Source organism: Protopterus annectens, chromosome 3.part1 (genome assembly GCF_019279795.1).
Source record: "Protopterus annectens isolate FY-2018-M chromosome 3.part1, PAN1.0, whole genome shotgun sequence".
Taxonomy (NCBI): Eukaryota; Metazoa; Chordata; order Ceratodontiformes; family Protopteridae; genus Protopterus; species Protopterus annectens.
Window position 1 is genome coordinate 1,530,506,245 of NC_056732.1, and position 21,257 is coordinate 1,530,527,501.

Consider the following 21,257-nt stretch of genomic DNA (forward strand, 5'->3'; position numbering starts at 1 on the left):
TACCATAAGCTTATTCTGACTCACTTACATTTCACAGTGGGCCTTCTGGCTTGGTTGGGGTTCACACTGAAGCCAAAGAAGTTTTGCTTATTTCCTTCTTGGGATCAGATTTTTCTGGGTTACAGAATTAAGACTTTGTCAGTGACCGTTCTTGTTCCAGAAGACAATGTTATTTTCTTGATGCTGTACTTTCAGAACCGCCTTTCGTTGGATATGATAGCTGCAGGAGATGTCCTCAACGCTCTGGGGTACATGACATCAATGATTCCTATGGTCCCTTTTGCCTTACTCCATATGAAGAAGCTACAGTGGTATCTAAAGTCTGTATGGACTCAGCATCGATGTTCATCGTGCATACAGCTGCAGTAATCACAGATGGGTTTTCAGCCGTCAGGCGGTCCCTCGGTCGGCCGAATTCCAAAGTCTTGGTCCGGCGTCGGTTGTCGTCGCTTACTCTTCTGACGTCAGGAAGGCCAGAGTATATAAGACACAGCCGACGCCATGTTCTTCAGTCTTTTTTGCCGCGCGGTGCCCGAAGCAGAAGCAGTTCGCAAGTGCCGGTCGGCCAGCTCCTGAATTATGAAAAAATTGGAACCGAAGTCTTCTCTAAAGCTAAGTACCCCGTTGGGGAAACTTTTCTTGCCTCAGACCGATGTCAGAAAAAGTTAATAATTGTATTTCTTGTGGGAAGCAAATACCGCATAAGGATTTCCATTCCCTTTGCATACCTTGTTTGGGCCCAGACCACGACATCTCGGGCTGTCGCTTTTGCGCTACCTTCAGTAAACGCACTATAAAGCGTCGGGCGGAGTTCGCCCAACACTATTTTGGTAAAGCTTTTGATTATAGAATGTCGTCGGACACTCCGACTACTGTTTTGTCCAAAAAACGCAAGGAAAAGGACCAACACGCGAGACCCGCGGTCCCCGCCGACACCACACCAAAACAGGCTCCACGTGGTCCGGTTCTCAGCGAGACGCCTTTGCAGTCCCTGACTACCGACGACACTCCTTTGGCGGTGTCCTCTGTACCCGAGACCGCTGGGTCCTCGGCCCTTTCCCAGACTACAACCGAAGCCCCTGCTAATGTCGAGCCTACTAATGTGGACAGGTCCACCTCCACCCATGGTGTATTTAGGCCCTCTTCTTCTTTTTCAATAAAGGCTTTTACTAAATCCAAAGCAGTGAGGCATCCCACGAGGCCTGTTGCACAGGGCCCATCTCCTGGACCCATGCCTAAGAAACAGATGCTTAAAATGGCTGAGGATTTAATTACTCTTATCAGAGGTTTTCAGCCCCCTCCTGACAAGAGACCCAGAGTGGAGGAAGAATCTCCCTCTTCTGATCAGGGATCCATTTTATCAGAACATTCTGATGCAGAGGAACACTCTTACTTCCCTTTTGAGGATTCGGATGCAGAACAGTCCATTCCTTCTGTATCTCCTCCAGAGGATTTTTCTTTTGGGGAAACCTTGCACACTTTGAGGGAACACTTCCATTGGGAAGGCCAAGACTTTTCAGATTCCAAGAAAAGGCTTAGGGAATTTCTTTGGTTACCTCAGCACTGACCTCTGGCTATACCCCCTGTTTTGGATGTACTGGATGATGTCTACTCGGAGGCTTGCCTTAACCCTGATTCTCTGCCTCCTGCACCAGTAAAACCTGATAGGTATTACAGAGTACCCAGCTCTCACCAATTTCTTTACAAAGGCCATAATGCTGACCCTGAAACCATTTCACAAGGCCCCAAGGGATTAAAGGCCTCCACTGCCAAGAATCCACTCCCTGCAGAAAAGGAATCCAGATCTCTAGAAAGGTGGGGTAAAAAGGTATATACCTCGGCCACCCTAGCCATGAGGGCCTTAAACTGTCAGTTTCATATGATTAAATATCAACAGTACCTGTTATCACAATTAAGGAACAAAATGTCTCAACCTGAACAACCAGATTTAAAAGAGTTACAGGATATGATGCATAGTGCGGAGCAAGTGGGTAAGCACACCTTACAATGTGGTTATGATGCCCTAGAGGCTTCCAGTAGAGCGGCTGCTACAGGATCAGTCATTCGTAGACATGCCTGGCTTAGGGAACAAAATTTACCTGATCATGTGAAAGCTAAACTTCTTGATGCCCCTTTACAAAAGGATGTACTATTTGGTACTAATGCTGAGGAGATACTACGGAAAATGGAAGAAAAAGCCAAATCTATGCAAACTGTCAAGGCTTTCTTACAGGTCCAACCACCACGTTTTAGCAGAAATTGGCCTTCAAAAAACTGGTCCTTTCCAGCCACTGACAAGCCCCAAAGAGGTAGATACAGACGCACAAGGGGCAGAGGGCAATCACAAGGATCATATAGAGGCAGACAATGGCAATCTCCAGCACCAAGAGGTGGTGAAGACAGTGCACAACAATACAGGAAGCAAACCCAATGACTCCCTCATTTCCATGCCAAGCAAGTTTCAGCTGGCAGCACCTTTGGGAGGGAAACTAGCATTATTTGCAAGCAATTGGCACATTGTCACAACAGACAAATGGATACTGGACATTATTAGAGGCTACAAATTTCAATTTCACACTCTTCCAAAAATGAGAGGCATGCCAAACCTGCCACAAAATCAAAGGGCAGAGGCACAACTGCAAATTTCAAAGCTCCTAAACATGATAGCTATACAAAAGGTACCTACACCCCAACAAGGTCAAGGTTTTTATTCAAGACTTTTTCGGGTACCAAGAAAAGGAACCGACTGGAGACCCATTTTGGACTTATCCATCCTAAACACATTCCTACTCGTACCAAAGGTCAAGATGCTCACATTATAGCAACTTCTTCACATGCTGGGCAAGGAGTTTTGGCTGGTAACATTGGACCTCAAGGAGGCATACCTGCATGTCCCAATCAGACAAAGCTGCAGAAGATACCTCAGATTTCTTGCAGGTTCAATCCACTATCAATTCTCTGCATTGCCCTTTGGCTTATCTACTGCTCCCAGAGTATTCACAAAGTGCCTGGCATCAGTGATTGCCTACTGCAGACTTCAAGGGATACAAATTTACCCTTATCTGGACGACTGCCTGATCCAAGCGGACAGCAAACACATACTACTGGAACATCTGGCATATGTGACACGGTTACTGCTTTCTCTGGGATATACCATAAGCAAGGAGAAATCAAGGCTAACACCATCTCAGAAAATAACCTTCCTGGGCGCCAACTTGGACACAAACACCCAGATGGCATATCTTACGCCAGAAAAACAAGGGCAACTATCTCAGTACTTCGAAACACTAGCAAAAAGTACCAGGCTTACTGCAAGGAAAATCCTGCAGGCTCTGGGATTCATGGCATCTTGCATTCTTCTAATCCCATGTGCAAAGCTGCATATGAGGAAACTTCAATGGTACCTAAAAAATCTATGGTCTCAACACAGTCACAGTTTGGAAGCAATTATACCAATAATTCCATGTTTGCAAAAGGAATTTCTATGGTGGGCACAAGCATGTCAAGTAAACACAGGCCTTCCATTCTGCAAGCCTCAATCAAAACAAGTCATAACCACAGACGCCTCAGATTACGCCTGGGGGGCGCACATGAAGGACAGGTGCATTCAGGGAAGATGGTCCCAAAAGGAAAAGCACCTTCACATCAATCAAAAAGAAATGCTAGCAGTAATAAATGCAATTACAGCCTTCAAGGACTTCCTGCATCCAGGACAATTACTGATAAGAACAGACAACACCACAGTGATGTGGTCCATAAACAAACAAGGAGGAACACATTCATACCCCTTGTGCAGACTAGCCATGACTCTTTGGAACATGGCTCTGGAAAGACAAATCGAACTTCAAGCACAGTACTTGCCAGGACTGGAAAACACACTGGCAGACACTCTAAGCAGAAATATGACAGATCCACACGAATGGAAGTTACATCCTCAGGTGTTTACAGAGATAATCCAAGCGTGGGGGAGGCCAGACATAGATCTTTTTGCCTCCCACAGGAACCATCAACTGAAAAAGTTTTGTTCAAGGACATTTCATCCAAAGGCCTGGAAGGTGGACGCCCTTTCATTCAGTTGGACAGTTTATGCATTCCCACCTCTGCCCCTTCTGCCCAAGGTGCTTTTGAAAGCAAGAACAGACAAACCGAGGATGATACTGATTGCTCCAGACTGGCCAAGGTAACACTGGTATCCACTCCTGAGGAGCCTAACACTACTCCTCCATGGTCCTTGCCTCTAATGCCTCTTCTACTGACTCAGAACAGCTACAAAACTCTTCACAGTCAGCTGAAAACACTCAACCTCGCTGCATGGAAAATCCCTTGACACCACAACAGTCCCTACTCTCCAAGGAGTTGCAGGATGTCATTCTGGAGGCCAGAAGACCATCTACAAGAAAAGCTTACTCCGCAAAATGGAAGCGGTTTTGCTGTTGGAATGAGAAAAGAGGCCAGGACCCTACAAAATTGAACTTGCCTCAGGTTTTACAGTACCTAGCTGAACTGCTGAACAGTGGACTTTCATTTTCTTCCATAAAAATACATGCATCAGCCATTTCTGCAGAATTCAACACGGATCCTCCTTTATTCTCTCACCCACTCTTACGACAGTTCCTCAGAGGGGCTAAGAATATAAGACCTCCAAGGAAGCAGCCAATACCTGCCTGGGACCTTAATTACATTCTAGAAAAATTAACATTGCCTCCCTTTGAACCTGCTGCCTCAATAGATCTGCAATATTTGTCCTGGAAAACAGCTTTCCTTCTGGCCATCACTTCAGCTCGTAGGGTTTCTGAACTACAGGCCCTCATGGCGGTGCAGCCCTTCCTCATCTTCCATCAGGACAGGGTTTCCCTTCGTACCAACCCATCTTTTATGCCAAAAGTGGTATCTAGGATAGCCTTAAATCAAGCCATACACCTACCTACCTTTTATCCTAACCCTCAAAACAAAGGGGAGAGGCTGCTTCACTCTTTAGACATCCATAGGCAGCTACGTTACTATTTGGACAGAACAAAGTCCTTCAGGAAATCAGAACAACTTTTTGTGTCCTATGCCGTAGGGGCTCAAGGGAAACCAGTTACCAAACGGACCATTTCCAAGTGGATTGGCCACTGCATACAGTTTTGTTATTCCTATCATGGGAAATCTGTCCCTACTGGTATCAGATCTCACTCCACCAGGGCCACAGCCACCTCTACAGCCTTCCTCAGAGGTGTTCCTACTAAGGATATTTTGGAGGCAGCCACTTGGAGTTCTGTACATACATTCACAAAACACTACCACCTGCCCTTATATTCCAGAACAAGAGCAGGCTTTGCCACTGCTGTTTTGCAGGGCATTCTGGCTCAACCCAGTTCCTCATAGTACCTACCACCCTATGCATAGCTTTGGGATTCTACCCATCTGTGATTACTGCAGCTGTATGCACGATGAACATAGTACAGTTTTGTACCTACCATAAATGTAGATGTTCGAGTGCTAATACAGCTGCAGTACAGGTTTCCCTCCCTCCTTCCCCACTTGGTAAAAGCATGGGGCCTTACAACCTTTTCATTCCACCTGACTGGGTTATCCTGCTATGTTTTATTTGCTTGCTTACACTGATTTTGCATTTCATTGCATTGCTTGCATATGTAGATAAGCCTTATTTATGTATTGCCTTCCTTTTGGGGGCACCTGACATCTGGGGCAAGAAAGACTGAAGAACATGGCGTCGGCTGTGTCTTATATACTCTGGCCTTCCTGACGTCAGAAGAGTAAGCGACGACAACCGACGCCGGACCAAGACTTTGGAATTCGGCCGACCGAGGGACCGCCTGACGGCTGAAAACCCATCTGTGATTACTGCAGCTGTATTAGCACTCGAACATCTACATTTATGGTAGGTACAAAACTGTACTTTCTCCATTTACCATCAGAATATCTTTCCTGCCCTTCATCAAGAAGGAGTTTTGTTGGTGTAAAGAAATAGTTTCACTCAATCTAGGAATACCTCTTCTGTTTCCTCTTTCTTGCCAACATCTGTTCACATATGCCTCATGTCTAATATGGGGTGCTTATTCCAAGGATACCAGGATTTAAGGGGTTTGGTCCTGCAAGGAAAGAAGAGACCAAATCATTATAAAGGAAGTGAAAGCACTTATTTTAACTCTAAAGTGTCTGCATCACCTCTGGTTTCCAGGTTCTTTTTGGGTCTTCACAGACGACACTACAGTTATTGCCTCTGCAGATTGGTGCTGTTAGCTTAGAAACTTGATCTCAACACAAACCATTTCTCCAGGGTCTGTATAGACCCTCAGGGAGAAATACAATAGCAGACCTTTTAAGCAGATCCAGAGCAGACCGTTGCAACTGGATGTTAAACATAGAGGTCTTTCTGGACATTGTTCATCGATGAGGTATTCCACAAATAGATCTTTTTGCCTACATACTTAACTAGCAGGATAGACCATTTTGTTTAAGAATGCCATGAGCTCAAACGTGAGCAATGGGTACTAAAGCCTTTCCTTGGAAAAAGAGTTCATTTATGCTTTCCCTTCAATTCCTGTGATTTCAGAAGTCCTTTTGAAGATAAAGGAGGACAAACCAGAAAGTGTGTTACTGACTCCCTTTTGGCCCAGGCAGCATGGCTTCCCCCTTTTACTTCATCTGGCCAGAGACAGCCATCACATTACTTCACAGGATGGACTTATTTCACAGAACAAAAGCTCATTGATTCATCCAAGCCTACAGACTTTGAATCTGATACTTTGGGTGATAGTGTTTCTGTTCCTTAAAGGCACAAATTCTCTGAGGACATGCTTAAGGTTTTACAGGAGGCTAGATAAAAAAATCTTAAGTCACCAAATGAAAGAGATTTTTCCCTTTTGTGCCTTAGATAAGTCTCTTTTCGGTTGTATATTCCTAATATTCTGGTTTATTTGTGTGAGTTGCTCACTGCTAGGTTGGGAGTTTCTTCTGTTAAAACTCATCTGTCAGCCATTTCTGCTTCTTTCCCTTTGGCTCGACCACAGTCTTCTCAGTTTGAGGCCAAACAGTTTTGAAAGGCTACCTGGCCTCCTTGGGATTTGAACTATGTTGTGGAAAAACTGAAGTTATTCCCTTTTGATTCTGCCATTTGTACATCATTTAAGTTTTGCATTTTGAAAACAGTGCTGTTAGTGGCTTTGACTTTTGCTGAGTGTGTCTCAGAGTTGCAGGCCATGTTCCACCTTTTCTCATCTTTCATAAGGGTACGATTACTCTCCTTACTAATCCTTCTTTTATGTCAAAGGAAGTTAAGAGCACTTCATCAATCATGCCATTCATTTGTCTTCATTTTTTCCATCCCTTCAGAATTCATGGAAAGGTTTCTACATTATTTGGGTGTCAGTATTCAACTCGGGTTCTATTTAGATAAAACAGTCTTTCAGGAAGTCTGATAAGCTTTTCTTCTCTTTCAGGGACAAAACTTTGGGTGCTGCTGTTACCAGACAAACTATTTCTAATTGGATTTCCAAGGCTATCTCATTTTGCTGGTCTTTCCATGTTAAGCAGCTTCTGTGACATCTTCGGGTTTGTATTCTAAATATATTTCTGAAGCAGCTACTTGGTCTTCTTTTCACAGTTTCCCAAAACATTACAAGATTTATGTATTTTCTAAGAATAGAGCAGAGTTTGCATATTCAGTTTTGCTAGGTGTTTTGGATCATAACTCTTTTCAGGATCCCTTCACTCTCTCTTCTTAGACAGCTTTGGGAATCTCTTATAGCCTATTAATACTGCAACAGTGATTATGGAAAGATATAGTACAGTCATGAAAGAACTTAATATAATAGCAGGTGTTTGACTGATACTCTTACGGTATTACATCCCTCCTTCCTTCCCTCTTTCTTTCTCTTGCTTTATAGTTTGGATGTGGTGGATTCTCTTGTTTTCCACCTCTTTTTTGACTTGTACATATGTATGTAGTTCAGTCATGTAAGAACTTAATGTAACAGGTGCCCGACTGATCCCTATTGCAGTATTACATCGCTCCCTCCTTTCTTTTTAGTTTGGAAGTGGTGGGTTCGTTTGTTTTCTACCTCTTTTTTGACTTTTACGTATGTATGTAGTTGCCTGTACTTACGCTTCAGCTGTTTTGTCTGGGGAAAAAAGGCACAAGATATTTTGTGTCCGTATGTTCTTTATATATCACTGTCTATGTCTAGCTGAGATCATACATTGGACATGCAGCATCAGGGGGAGGGTACACATGCTTTGTTATGCTTGCTAGACATACAGCTATCCTTGGAATTCTTCTACAGTGATTAATCAGACATCTAATGTCCCTGTGCATTCTTACACAACTCTACGATATTTTTCATGATTTGCAGTTGCAGTACAGACTCCAGGGATTTCTGTCTGCAGAAATTTGATGGCTGGCCAAAATATGAAAGCTGTTGGCTGCCCCCCTGACATGGTTGACTTCCCTACTTGATGTCAGAATGTTGTTGGTATAAGAGGGTCATTGGTTACTGATTCAATTAGATCTTATTTCAGCAGTTTGATGTGCACCTTGAGTACATTTATTGCATTATCAGTCCATTGGATCAGCCTCAGTCCAGAGTTCTCAGATATGTAGCATGTCAGGGAATTTTCTTATATTTATCTTATTTTATTTGGCTGTAACTTTGCATTGCAGATGTCAGTGACCAAAGTGAACAATTACATTGGTGTAGAACTCAAATACCAAATAGGGACTCCACTTTTTTTTTTATAACCTGGCCTAGTCCATGATGTACCCAGCTGTACCCAATGTGCTGTATTTAGTCAGTAAACCGTTAAAACATAGGACAGAGTCTCTGCTCCTCAGCCATCCTGGCCATTAGGGCCATCAACTGCCAGCCTCACATTCACATATTAAAATTCCAGGACTCCCTCCTTGACCAGTTGATTCTAGAGGCAGAAATGATAGAAGACAGGGGCTTTCAATGGGAGATGCTTGACCTGTGCATCCTCAGCGACTAGGCTGCCAAGCACTCCATGAAGTGTAGTTGTAGTAAATGTGGGCATCTGATATGCTGTTTGTGGTTAGGAGACGTGCCTAGCTGAGGACTTGGCTCCCTCTACAGCATATGAAAGCAGAGTTTGTGGATGCCTCTCTGGATAAGGAACATCTTGTTGTGGACTCTGTGTTGACTGAGTGTTAAAGAAGCTGGAGGAAAAAGGGAAAAACTATGCAGTCTGTCTAAGATCTTTTTCATTTATCACTACAAGCATATACCTAGAAATTACCCCAGCAGGGGCTGACCCTTCTTTCCTAAACAGGAGAAGACCAAAGCCCTTAAAAAGGAAGAAGGGTTACTGCAGAGAAAAAAAGGACATCTTGACAAAGGTAGCACAGGGCCCACAGAGCCAAGACAATCAGAGGGGAGTAACTATGACTTACAGCATAAGGTGAAAATATTTTAGTTGAGGCTCTAGGAGTATGTCAGTCTATGCCAATTTTAATCTTGGCTGCTTATTTTTGCTGTTTCTTCAGTTTTATTTTCTGTGTTCTGTGTTTATAATATTTGAAAGGATTTGCTGGCACATTTCCTGTCCTCCCCCTTCAGAATGGGCTGTGGAAATTGTGCCTGTAAGAAGCAGGTTCTGCTCATCTTTTTCTCCTACTGGATAGAGTAAGATGGTTGGGGAGATGGCCAGTGCTAGCCTTCCTTGATGTCAGCTTGGCATATCCTGTATGTGAAGTTAAGCATGGTCCTACTCCACTCTTTGCTGCTGCTTTTTAATGGGTTTTAGATGGGTGTCTTTGCACACAATGGATGTCTTTTGGCAAATTCCTGTGTGGGAAATTTACAGGTAGTGCCTTCACTTTGCCTTGGGAGTGTTCTGTTTTGAGGAAAAGGTGCTACGTTTTTGCTTTTTTTCTGCTCCCCATATATTCACCATAGTGTTTGGTGGAGGGGATATTCCAGAAGAGGGGTCTGTCAGATTCGTTGATGGTGTCTCCAGCCTAGGATTCCCTGTTGCTGACCACATTTTTTCAACAAACAGCAGCAGACTAAAGTTACACCAAAAAACTTTATTAAAATAAACACAAAGCTTTCAGGTCCAAATAAACCCTTCCTCAGTGCTTCAGTACATATAATTGAACCGCCCTCTCATAAAACCTTGTAAAGTCACATGACACAGCCCACAGACAAAAATGAAAGTGACAATGCAGCAATAATGACTGAAACAAACATATGTGGCTTTAAATATATAAATGTTAAATGTGCAAAAGTAGAGTTAAAAGATAAATATATACGTGCATAATTTTTTGTAACAATTAATGTAATCACATTTGCTTCTTTTTTAACATAGGTTTAATACTGATGTGAGCATTCAAACTTGGTTCTATGTCAGCCTGCAAACATAGAATCCAGTTGTACTCACATACTTCTAATTTATTATTTGCATTTCCTCCTCTCCAGTTCTTGTATATAATTTGAATTACTCTAAAGCTAAATTCATGATCCGTACCCCTATCCATGATGTGTTTTGCTAAAGCATTGGTGGGAATGTTTCTATTTATTTCAGAGTACATATATGTATATATATTTTTTAACTTTACTTTTGCACATTTAAAATTGATATATTTAAGTATACATGCTTGTTTCAGTCATTATTGCAGTATTGTCAGTTTAATATTTGCATGTGGGCTGTGTCATGTGATTTTTACAAATTTTATAAGAGGGAAGTTCAGTTATATGTACTGAAACACTGGAAAAGGGTTTATTTGGACCTGAAAGCTTTGCATTTATGTTGATAAAGTTTTTTGGCATATCCTTAGTCTGCGGTTGATGTTCTTCGTGTTTCACTGTTGCAGTCATTACATTTGGGTTGTCCTGCTGGCAGGTTGCCCTCAGTCGGCCTGAATTCCAAAGTCTTGGGTCCTGCGTCGGTTGCTGTCGCCTCTTCCCTGACGTCAGGTCATCAGGGGTATAAAAGATGCAGTCAACGCCATTTTATTCAGTCTTTCTTGCCGCACGGTGCCCGAAGCAGAAACAGTTCTCAAGTGCCGGTCGGCCGACTTCTGAGATTTTCGTGTTCAAGTTTCAGATCCGAAGTCTTCATTAAAAGCTAAGTACCCCATTGGGGAAACTTTTTTCTTGCTCCAGACCGATGTCAGAAAAAGTTAATAATTGTATTTCTTGTGGGAAGCAAATACCTCATAAGGACTTTCATTCTTACTGTATTCCTTGCCTAGGCCCTGACCACGACGTTGCTAGTTGTCGGTTTTGTGCTAGATTTAACCAACGCACTATTAAGCGTCAGTACGATTTTGCATTAAGCTATTTTGGGCGAAGATTTAATTATACAATGTCGTCGGACAGCCACCCGACTACCGGAGTTCACAAAAAACGCAAAGAAAAAGACAGGCAACCGAGGTCCAAAACCGATGACGAAGCTTCTCCTAAGCAAGTCGCCGGTTCTCAGTGAGGCGCTTTCGCAGCCCCTGACGCCCGCTACTTTAGAGTCACAGACCGCTGCCGACTCCCACGTGGAGTCGGCCAGGCCACTGGAAACTCAAGGTATTGGAGCCTCGGAGATTATTCCCTCAGATGGGTCTGGAGCCGCTGAGCAGGCATCGGCTTCTGAGGGTGTTTTCAGACCTAAACAATTATATATTAAACCGACATCAAAGACTAAAACACCTTTAAAGGCAAAGAAACAAGTTCAACAGCCACAAGGACAGGCCTCCATGCCCAAAAAACAGATGCTCAAAATGGCCGAAGACTTAATTACCTTGATCAGGGGTTCCCATCCCCCTCCTGATAAGAGGCCTAGGCAAGAGACAGACTATGAATCTTCAGATCATAACAGGGAAGTTCAATTATATGTACTGAAGCACTGGAAAAGGGTTTATTTGGACCTGAAAGCTTTGCATTTATGTTGATAAAGTTTTTGGCATATCCTTAGTCTGCGGTTGTTTGTTGTTTTGCTTTCCACAGACCTGGTTAACCGTAGTGCTGGTCCTTGTTGCTACTGCTGACCACATTTTTTCCATAGTTGCAGCCATGGTGGGGGTGATAACTATTATTTGGGAGAACAAGAGCTGAATGTTCTTCTTTTCCTAACCTAGTGTCTGATGTACCATTGTGTATCAGAATAGAAAATCCCACAGATCGATCCCTTATAGAGGGAGATCAATTGCTGTGGTGGTTGTGTTTTCTTTCTTCTGTAGCGAGTGTGGTATGTGCTTCTTCATGTTATTTCCACTCCTGATAAATAATCACTGTATGCATCCCAACTGGACTGAAAAGTTTATATAACTATATTCTTGCATATGTCTCTCTCATCTGTTTCTGTTTGGGGAGCATCTTGGTAAGCCATTCAGCACATATGAAGGCAGGACTGTGAGTATGTTGTTTATATTCCAAAGATGCTGTCCCTCCTGTATTATTTTATGTAATACACCCACACACACACACAAACACACACACACACACACACACACACACTGTAAATTGAATTTACATTTAAAATGAAATTTAGTACGTGCTCTAATTTTTTATTTAATGCTACTTTTTAATGGAAAATTTTGGAACCTTTGCAAAAACAACTTTGTACATCACCTGCCATTAAAATACGTTAGAATGGTTCTGAATGTCTTACTCCAAGCTGATCATGGACCCTTTGTGCAGTTACTTCATCTTTTTTTCTTTTGTTTTTGTCTGTTCTGTAAGTAACTGGTATTTCTTGTTCTATTCCTGTCTTACTAGCCTTACCCTATGTATCCTGCAACAACATCATTGGTTAATGTAGTTCCAAAATTGAGTGCGACTGGAAGGGATCTGCTACAGGTAAAGTTTTGTGCAAAGTACTTGTTTTAATTGCTGTAATTATTCTGCATACATTCCCCCCTCACATTTAATTTAGGGAAATAGTGTGTAATAGTAGTATGATGTACAGAACTGTAAACGAGAACATATTCAGTCATGGCACAGTCGTCAGTTGTATCCATCACCATGTTTAGTTATTACATCCTTCACCTCTTTCTCTAGGTTTGAAGTTGAATGTTTGAGCTCTTTCTCTGCAGAGTAGCTCCTTGTTCAGTTATTATCTATAAGTAAATATTCTCCAGGAAACACAGTGTTCTTGTTCTGCTGAAACGGTGTAAGTGCCTTTAAGGTGAAGGCTTAGTTTACTTCTCATTCATGCTTTTAAGATGGCACAAGTAAACTGCATATGTAGTGCTCATCCAACTGTGTACGTTGCAGTTATCAAAATGAAATTGCAGCTTCGAATTAAAAAAAAAAAAAATCAGTCCATGCCAGTGTCTCAACAGATAACACACTTGCCTTTAACTCTGAGTGATCAGTTCTATTCCTATGCTTGGCTTCATTTTCCATTACTAACACTGCATTGACACTATTTTTGTTGAGTTGTTAAACTGAAGCCCCATCTGCCTGTGTTTTTGGTAGTTCAGGTGAATGTAAATGATCCCATGGCACTTAATCGAAAAGAGTAGGGGTCTTTATTAAAAATGAGCATCTTATTTACATATTCACATATTTTTAAGTTGTTATTGTTTATCTTTCGGCTTTTTCCCGGAAAGGGGTCGCCACAGCGGAATTCCGGTCCGCTAATGATTGGCAGTAGATTTTTTTGCGAAATGCCGAGGTGCCAGCTCGATGCCCAACCTTCAACGAAAGCACGCCCATTTACGCACACATGTCTTTCGAATGCTACCCAACCAGGGGGAGGACATACAGACTCCACACAGAAGGCACTCCCCCAAGGCAAGCCGAGAATCGAACAGGAGAACCTCTTGCTGTGAGGTAACAATGCTACCGCTGTACCACCGCGGAATTCACATATTTTTAAGTAATTTACCATTTCTCATAAACCAAAATAACATTTAAGTTATTGTACCCAAGTTACTCTCTCCATCTTTTTACCCACAAACAAAATTTAATTTCTTCACTATAGTATTCGTGTCCACTTTCGTTACACAACACCACAGTGCATTTAGCTTTCCAAATGTGTTACTCACAAGCAAAAGACAGCTTACCCCATCAGTCTATATTATTTTCACATATTTCTTTCACATAGTTCCTGTAAACAGTTGTATTCATTGTATCGACTCCTCTTATTTGCGTGTCATATTTTACTTTCTCACAAAATTGTATAAGTCTTATACATTCTGAAAGGGTACTTTCATAGATTCTTCCTTCCACAAAAATACAGTTTCTGTCTTCTTGCCTTTTATATTTCATCAAACCCTTCATTGATAACTTTCTTATCAGTCTCCATGAAAATTCCTTTCATTCATGTCCATCTTTAAATTTGTCTCCTTTCTTCTGTGTTGTTTTTAACTTCATCCATATCCTCTCCCATGGAGCTCATCTAAAAAGTATTTCCATTGCTTCCTAGTACCATTCATTCTCTTCTATCCTCAAGGAACTATTTTATGGCATTTATTTTCCATTCTCCACACCTTATCATGTGTAAACACTTTCACCATAAACTCTTAATTCCTTTCATTTTTCAGTAGCTTTGGAAATGGAATTTTTAAACAACTTTTTATACTGCTTTTAAAGTATATACATGTTCATTCTTACATTTGGATATTTTTGGAAACGCAAAAAATGAGATCCAGGAAAATAGCAAGATTAAACTCACAGCTACTTTCTTAATCTAGTTGTACAACACTCCTTTCTTGGGTCTATATATTATCGAAGAGACATTACAGTGAATGCCTCTTCATCGACACTAAAAGAGCGAACCGCAAATTACGCGAACGGACGAATCAGCGATTTTTTTCTTCGAGAAAAAAAGATTGCTTGGCCATCAGCGTAAATTTGCCCCTTTCCCCACTGTAGTGTGAGCTTGCAGTTGGTATATTCAGTTAGGGGGTGTGGTGGGCAAAGCCCCCCAGTTTGAGTTATTTTTAGTTGCATTTTGTTTCCGGCCGGATCAGTGATTTTTTTTCCCCCCGAGGAAAAAAAATAATAGCTGATTTGTCCATTCGCATAGTTCGTGGTTCGCTCTTTTGGTGTCAACGAAGAGGCTTTCGCTGTAATGCCTCTTCAGTAATTTAATATAAACCCCCTTTCTTAACTGCATTTAACTTAGATCCCGAAAACTTATAAAAATATAACTATAATATGTTCTTATCTAAACAACTTTGGAAAAACACCCCCTCCCAAATAATTCAGTCATTTAGCATTGTATATTGAAATTGGTACCCCCACACTTTCTCCCCATCACCATAGCTTTTACTCTTTTCCCCAACACAAGGTTAATCCAGCACCCCATACCTTTGCTAGTTTACTAATAACTGTAACTGCCTATTCCTTAGTCTTAACTGTATCGTCTGCATAATTTCGAATTAAATGAATGCTGCAATTTTCTACATACTTTTCAGCATTTTTTTGATTCATGTTCTTCCTTTTGGATAACCACAGTAGTCACTAGTCAAGACAATGTAGTGGTCAAAGGACATATTTGTTTACTCCTTTCTGATTTTTATCTTTTCTCCCTTCCATCCATTTACCACAGGAACAACATAAGAACTTTGTTAAATAGATTTTTAAAAATATTTCATTTTCTACAGAATGCTATAATTCCACAGTTTCCCACGTTTTTTCATGATGTTCATCGTGCATTACAGCTGCAGTAATCACATATGGGTTTTCAGCCGGCAGGCGGTCCCTCGGTCGGCCGAATTCCAAAGTCTTGGTCCAGCGTCGGTTGTTGTCGCGTACTCTTCTGACGTCAGGAAGGCTAGAGTATAAAAGACACAGCCGACGCCATCTTCTTCAGTCTTTTTTGCCGCGCGGTGCCCGAAGCAGAAGCAGTTCGCAAGTGCCGGTCGGCCAGCTCCTGAATTACGAAAAAATTTGGAACTGAAGTCTTCATTAAAGCTAAGTACCCCGTTGGGGAATCTTTTCTTGCCTCAGACCGATGTCAGAAAAAGTTAATAATTGTATTTCTTGTGGGAAGCAAATACCGCATAAGGATTTCCATTCCCTTTGCATACCTTGTTTGGGCCCAGACCACGACGTCTCGGGCTGCCGCTTTTGTGCTACCTTCGATAAACGCACTATCAAGCGTCGGGCGGAGTTCGCCCAACACTATTTTGGTAAAGCGTTTAATTATAAAATGTCGTCGGATACTCCGACTACCGCTATGTCTAGAAAATGCAAAGAAAAGGACCGCCAGTCGAGAACCGCGGTCTCCACCGACACCACGCCGAAACAAGCTCCACGTGGTTCGGTTCTCAGTGAGACGCCTTTGCAGTCCCTGACTACCGACGACACTCCCTCGGCGGGGTCTTCTGTACCCGAGACCGCTGGTTCTTCGGCCCTTTCCCAGACTACAACCGAAGCCCCTGCTCATGCCGAGCCTACCAATGTGGATAGATCTACATCCACCCATGGTGTATTTAGGCCTTCATCATCCTTCTCTATCAAGGCCTTCACTAAAGCCAAATCAGCCAAGCAATTTACTAGGCCTGCTTCACAAGGCCCAAGACCTGGGCCCACGCCTAAGAAGCACATGCTTAAAATGGCTGAAGACCTTATCACTCTTATCAGAGGCTCCCAGGCCCCTCCGGACAAGAGACCCAGAGTAGAGGAGGATTCTCCTACTTCTGACCAAGAATCCATTTTATCAGAACATTCTGATGCTGAAGAACACTCTTACTCCCCTTTCGAGGATTCGGATGCAGAGCAGTCTATTCCTTCTGTATCCCCTCCTGAGGATTTTTCCTTTGGGGAAACCTTACACTCTTTGAGAGAGCACTTCCACTGGGAAGGCCAAGACTTTTCAGACTCCAAGAAAAGGCTTAGGGAATTTCTCTGGTTACCTCAGCATAGACCTTTGGCTATTCCTCCTGTTTTGGAGGTATTGGATGATGTCTACTCGGAGGCCTGCCTTAATCCTGATTCTCTGCCTCCTGCACCAGTTAAGCCGGATAGGTATTACAGAGTACCTAATTCTCATCAGTTCCTCTACAAAGGCCATAATGCAGACCCTGAAACTATTTCTCAAGGCCCTAAAGGAATTAAGGCCTCCATGGCCAAGAATCCACTTCCTGCAGAAAGGGAATCTAGATCTCTGGAAAGGTGGGGTAAGAAGGTTTACACCTCGGCCACCCTAGCCATGAGGGCCTTAAACTGCCAGTTTCATATGATTAAATATCAACAATTCCTGTTATCACAATTAAAGACAAAAATGTCACAGTCTGAACAACCAGATTTAAAAGAGTTGCAGGATATGATGCATAGTGCTGAACAAGTGGGTAAGCACACCTTACAATGTGGTTATGATGCCCTAGAGGCCTCCAGCAGATCGGCCGCTACCGGATCAGTCATTCGCAGACATGCATGGCTAAGGGAACAAAATCTGCCAGACCAAGTGAAAGCAAAAATTCTGGATGCACCTTTACATAAGGATGTTCTTTTTGGTGCTAATGCTGAGGATATATTACGTAAAATGGAAGAAAAAGCAAAATCTATGCAAACTGTCAAAGCTTTCTTACAGGTTCAGCCACCAAGGTTCAGCAGGAATTGGCCGTCAAAAAACTGGTCCTTTCCAACCACTGACAAGACCCAAAGAGGCAGATACAGACGCGGAAGGGGAAGAGGACAAGCCCAAGGGTCCTACAGAGGCAGACAATGGCAATCACCAGCACCAAGAGGTGGTGACGACAGTGCACAGCAGTACAGGAAACAGACTCAATGACTCCCTCATTTCCATGCCAAGCAAAATTCAACTGGCAGCACCTTTGGGAGGAAAACTGGCACTATTTGCAAACAATTGGCATATTGTCACAACAGACAAATGGATTCTGGACATAATAAACAGAGGCTACAAATTCCATTTTCACACTCTTCCAAAAATGAGAGGCATGCCAAACCTACCACAAAATCAAAGGGTAGAGGCACAACTACAAATTGCAAAGCTCCTAAACATGAGGGCTATACAAAAGGTACCTACGCACCAACAAGCACAAGGTTTTTATTCAAGGCTTTTTCTGGTGCCAAGAAAAGGAAGCGACTGGAGACCCATACTGGACTTATCCATTCTAAACACATTTCTTCTCGTACCAAAATTCAAGATGCTCACATTACAGCAACTCCTTCCCATGCTGGGCAAGGGGTTTTGGCTGGTAACATTGGACCTCAAGGAGGCATACCTGCATGTCCCAATCAGGCAAAGTTGCAGAAGATACCTCAGATTTCTTGCAGGTTCAAACCACTATCAATTCTCTGCATTGCCCTTTGGCTTATCTACTGCGCCCAGAGTATTCACCAAGTGCCTGGCATCAGTGATTGCATACTGCAGAATTCAAGGGATACAAATTTACCCTTATCTGGATGACTGCCTGATCCAAGCGGACAGCAAACACGTACTTCTGAAACACCTGGCATATGTGACACGCTTACTGCTTTCTCTGGGATACACCATCAACAAGGAGAAATCAAAGCTAACACCCTCTCAGAAAATAACCTTCCTGGGTGCCAACTTGGACACAAACACCCAGATGGCTTACCTTACACCAGAAAAACAAGGGCAACTATCTCATTACTTCAAAATGCTTGCAAAAAGTACCAGGCTTACTGCAAGGAAAATCCTGCAGGCTCTGGGATTCATGGCATCTTGCATTCTTCTAATCCCATGCACAAAGCTGCACATGAGGAAACTTCAATGGTACCTAAAAAATCTATGGTCTCAACACAGTCACAGCTTGGAAGCGGAGATTCCAATAATTCCCTGTCTTCAAAAGGAATTCATATGGTGGGCCCAAGCATGCCAAGTAAACACAGGCCTTCCATTCTGCAAGCCTCAAGCTACACAAGTCATAACCACAGACGCTTCAGATTACGCCTGGGGAGCGCACATGAAGGACAGGTGCATTCAGGGCAGATGGCCCCAAAAAGAAAAGCACCTTCACATCAATCAAAAAGAAATGCTGGCAGTAATAAATGCAATCTCAGCGTTCAAAGAATTCCTGCATCCAGGACAACTGCTCATAAGAACAGACAACACCACAGTAATGTGGTACATAAACAAACAAGGAGGAACTCATTCATACCCCTTGTGCAGACTAACCATGACTCTATGGAACCTAGCTCTGGAAAGACAAATGGAACTTCAGGCTCAGTACCTGCCAGGAATGTAAAACACACTGGCAGACTCTCTGAGCAGGCATATGACAGATCCTCACGAATGGAAGCTACATCCACACGTATTCACAGAGATTGTTCAAGCGTGGGGAAGGCCAGATATAGATCTTTTTGCCTCCCACAGAAATCATCAATTAAAAAGGTTTTGCACAAGGACCTTCCACCCAAAGGCCTGGAAAGTGGACGCTCTTTCCTTCACATGGACAACTCGGTCAGTTTATGCATTCCCACCACTACCTCTACTGCCCAAGGTACTTTTGAAAGTAAGAACGGACAAGCCGAGGATGATACTGATTGCTCCAGACTGGCCGAGACAACACTGATATCCACTCCTGAGGAGCCTAACACACACTCCTCCGTGGCCCCTGCTTCTAACACCTCTACTGCTGACGCAGAACAATTTCAAAACCCTTCACAGTCAGCTGAAAACTCTCAGCCTAGCTGCATGGAAAATTCCTTAACATCACATCAGACACTACTCTCCAAAGAAGTGCAGGATGTCATTTTGGAGGCCAGAAGACCATCTACTAGAAAAGCTTACTCCGCAAAATGGAAGCGGTTTTGCTGTTGGAATGAAAAACGAGGGCAGGACCCTAGAAAATTGAACCTACCTCAGATTTTACAGTACCTAGCTGAGCTTTTGAGCAATGGACTTTCATTTTCCTCAATCAAAATACATGCCTCAGCAATCTCTGCAGAATTCAACATGGATCCTCCTTTATTCTCACACCCACTCCTACGACAGTTCCTCAGAGGGGCCAAGAACATAAGACCTCCAAGGAAACAGCCAGTGCCAGCTTGGGACCTTAACTATGTACTGGAAAAATTGACATTGCCTCCCTTTGAACCAGCTGCTTCAACAGAATTACAATATTTGTCCTGGAAAACAGCTTTTCTCCTGGCCATCACTTCAGCTCGTAGAGTATCCGAGTTACAGGCCCTCATGGCGGTGCAGCCATTCCTCATATTCCATCAGGACAGGGTTTCCCTGCGTACCAACCCTTCCTTTATGCCTAAAGTGGTATCTAGGGTAGCCTTAAACCAGGCCATACACCTTCCTACCTTCTACCCTAACCCTCAAAACAAAGGGGAAAGGCTGCTTCACTCTTTAGACATCCATAGGCAGCTACGTTATTACTTGGACAGAACCAAATCCTTCAGAAAATCAGATCAACTCCTAGTTTCCTATGCTGTGGGGGGTCAAGGGAAACCTGTAACTAAACAGACCATTTCCAAGTGGATTGGTCACTGCATACGTTTTTGTTTTTCCTATCATGGAAAGCTTGTCCCTACTGGTATCAGATCCCACTCCACTAGGGCCACAGCCACCTCTACAGCCTTCCTCAGAGGAGTGCCTACTAAAGATATCTTGGAGGCAGCCACTTGGAGTTCTGTACATACCTTTACAAAACACTACCATCTGCCTTTATACTCCAGAACAAGAGCAGGCTTTGCTACTGCAGTTTTGCAGGGCATTCTAGCTCAACCCAGTTCCGTATAGTACCTACCACCCTATGCATAGCTTTGGGATTCTACCCATATGTGATTACTGCAGCTGTAATGCACGATGAACATAGTACAGTTTTGTACCTACCATAAATGTAGATGTTTGAGGGCTATTACAGCTGCAGTACAGGTTTCCCACCCTCCTTCCCCTCTTGGTTAGACCTTGGGGTTTGAATATCTATTCATACCTGCCGACTGGGTTATCCTGCTATGTTTTATTTGCTTACTTTTGTGTATTAGACTTATGTATGTATTGCCTTCCTTTTGGGGGCACCTGACATCTGGGGCAAGAAAGACTGAAGAAGATGGCGTCGGCTGTGTCTTTTATACTCTAGCCTTCCTGACGTCAGAAGAGTATGCGACAACAACCGACGCCGGACCAAGACTTTGGAATTCGGCCGACCGAGGGACCGCCTGCCGGCTGAAAACCCATATGTGATTACTGCAGCTGTAATAGCCCTCGAACATCTACATTTATGTTAGGTACAAAACTGTACTTTTCACATCACCACCGTGGGTTTTCCTGACGTGACATGCAACGACTTTTATAATCTTGTTGTTATTGCCTTAATGTCTTCCTTCACTTTAACCAACATTTATTTGACA

The 21,257-nt window shown here is 43.0% G+C and overlaps 1 protein-coding gene across 1 annotated transcript in view; it reads left to right on the forward strand.

Moving 5' to 3' along the window:
* Positions 1-21,257, forward strand: part of CDK5 (cyclin dependent kinase 5) — a 650,155-nt gene that overhangs the window by 539,793 nt on the left and 89,105 nt on the right. Inside the window, exon 11 of the mRNA XM_044067607.1 lies at positions 12,732-12,812. Within this exon, the coding sequence (XP_043923542.1) occupies positions 12,732-12,812 (81 nt within the window). The remainder of the gene's footprint in view (positions 1-12,731; positions 12,813-21,257) is intronic.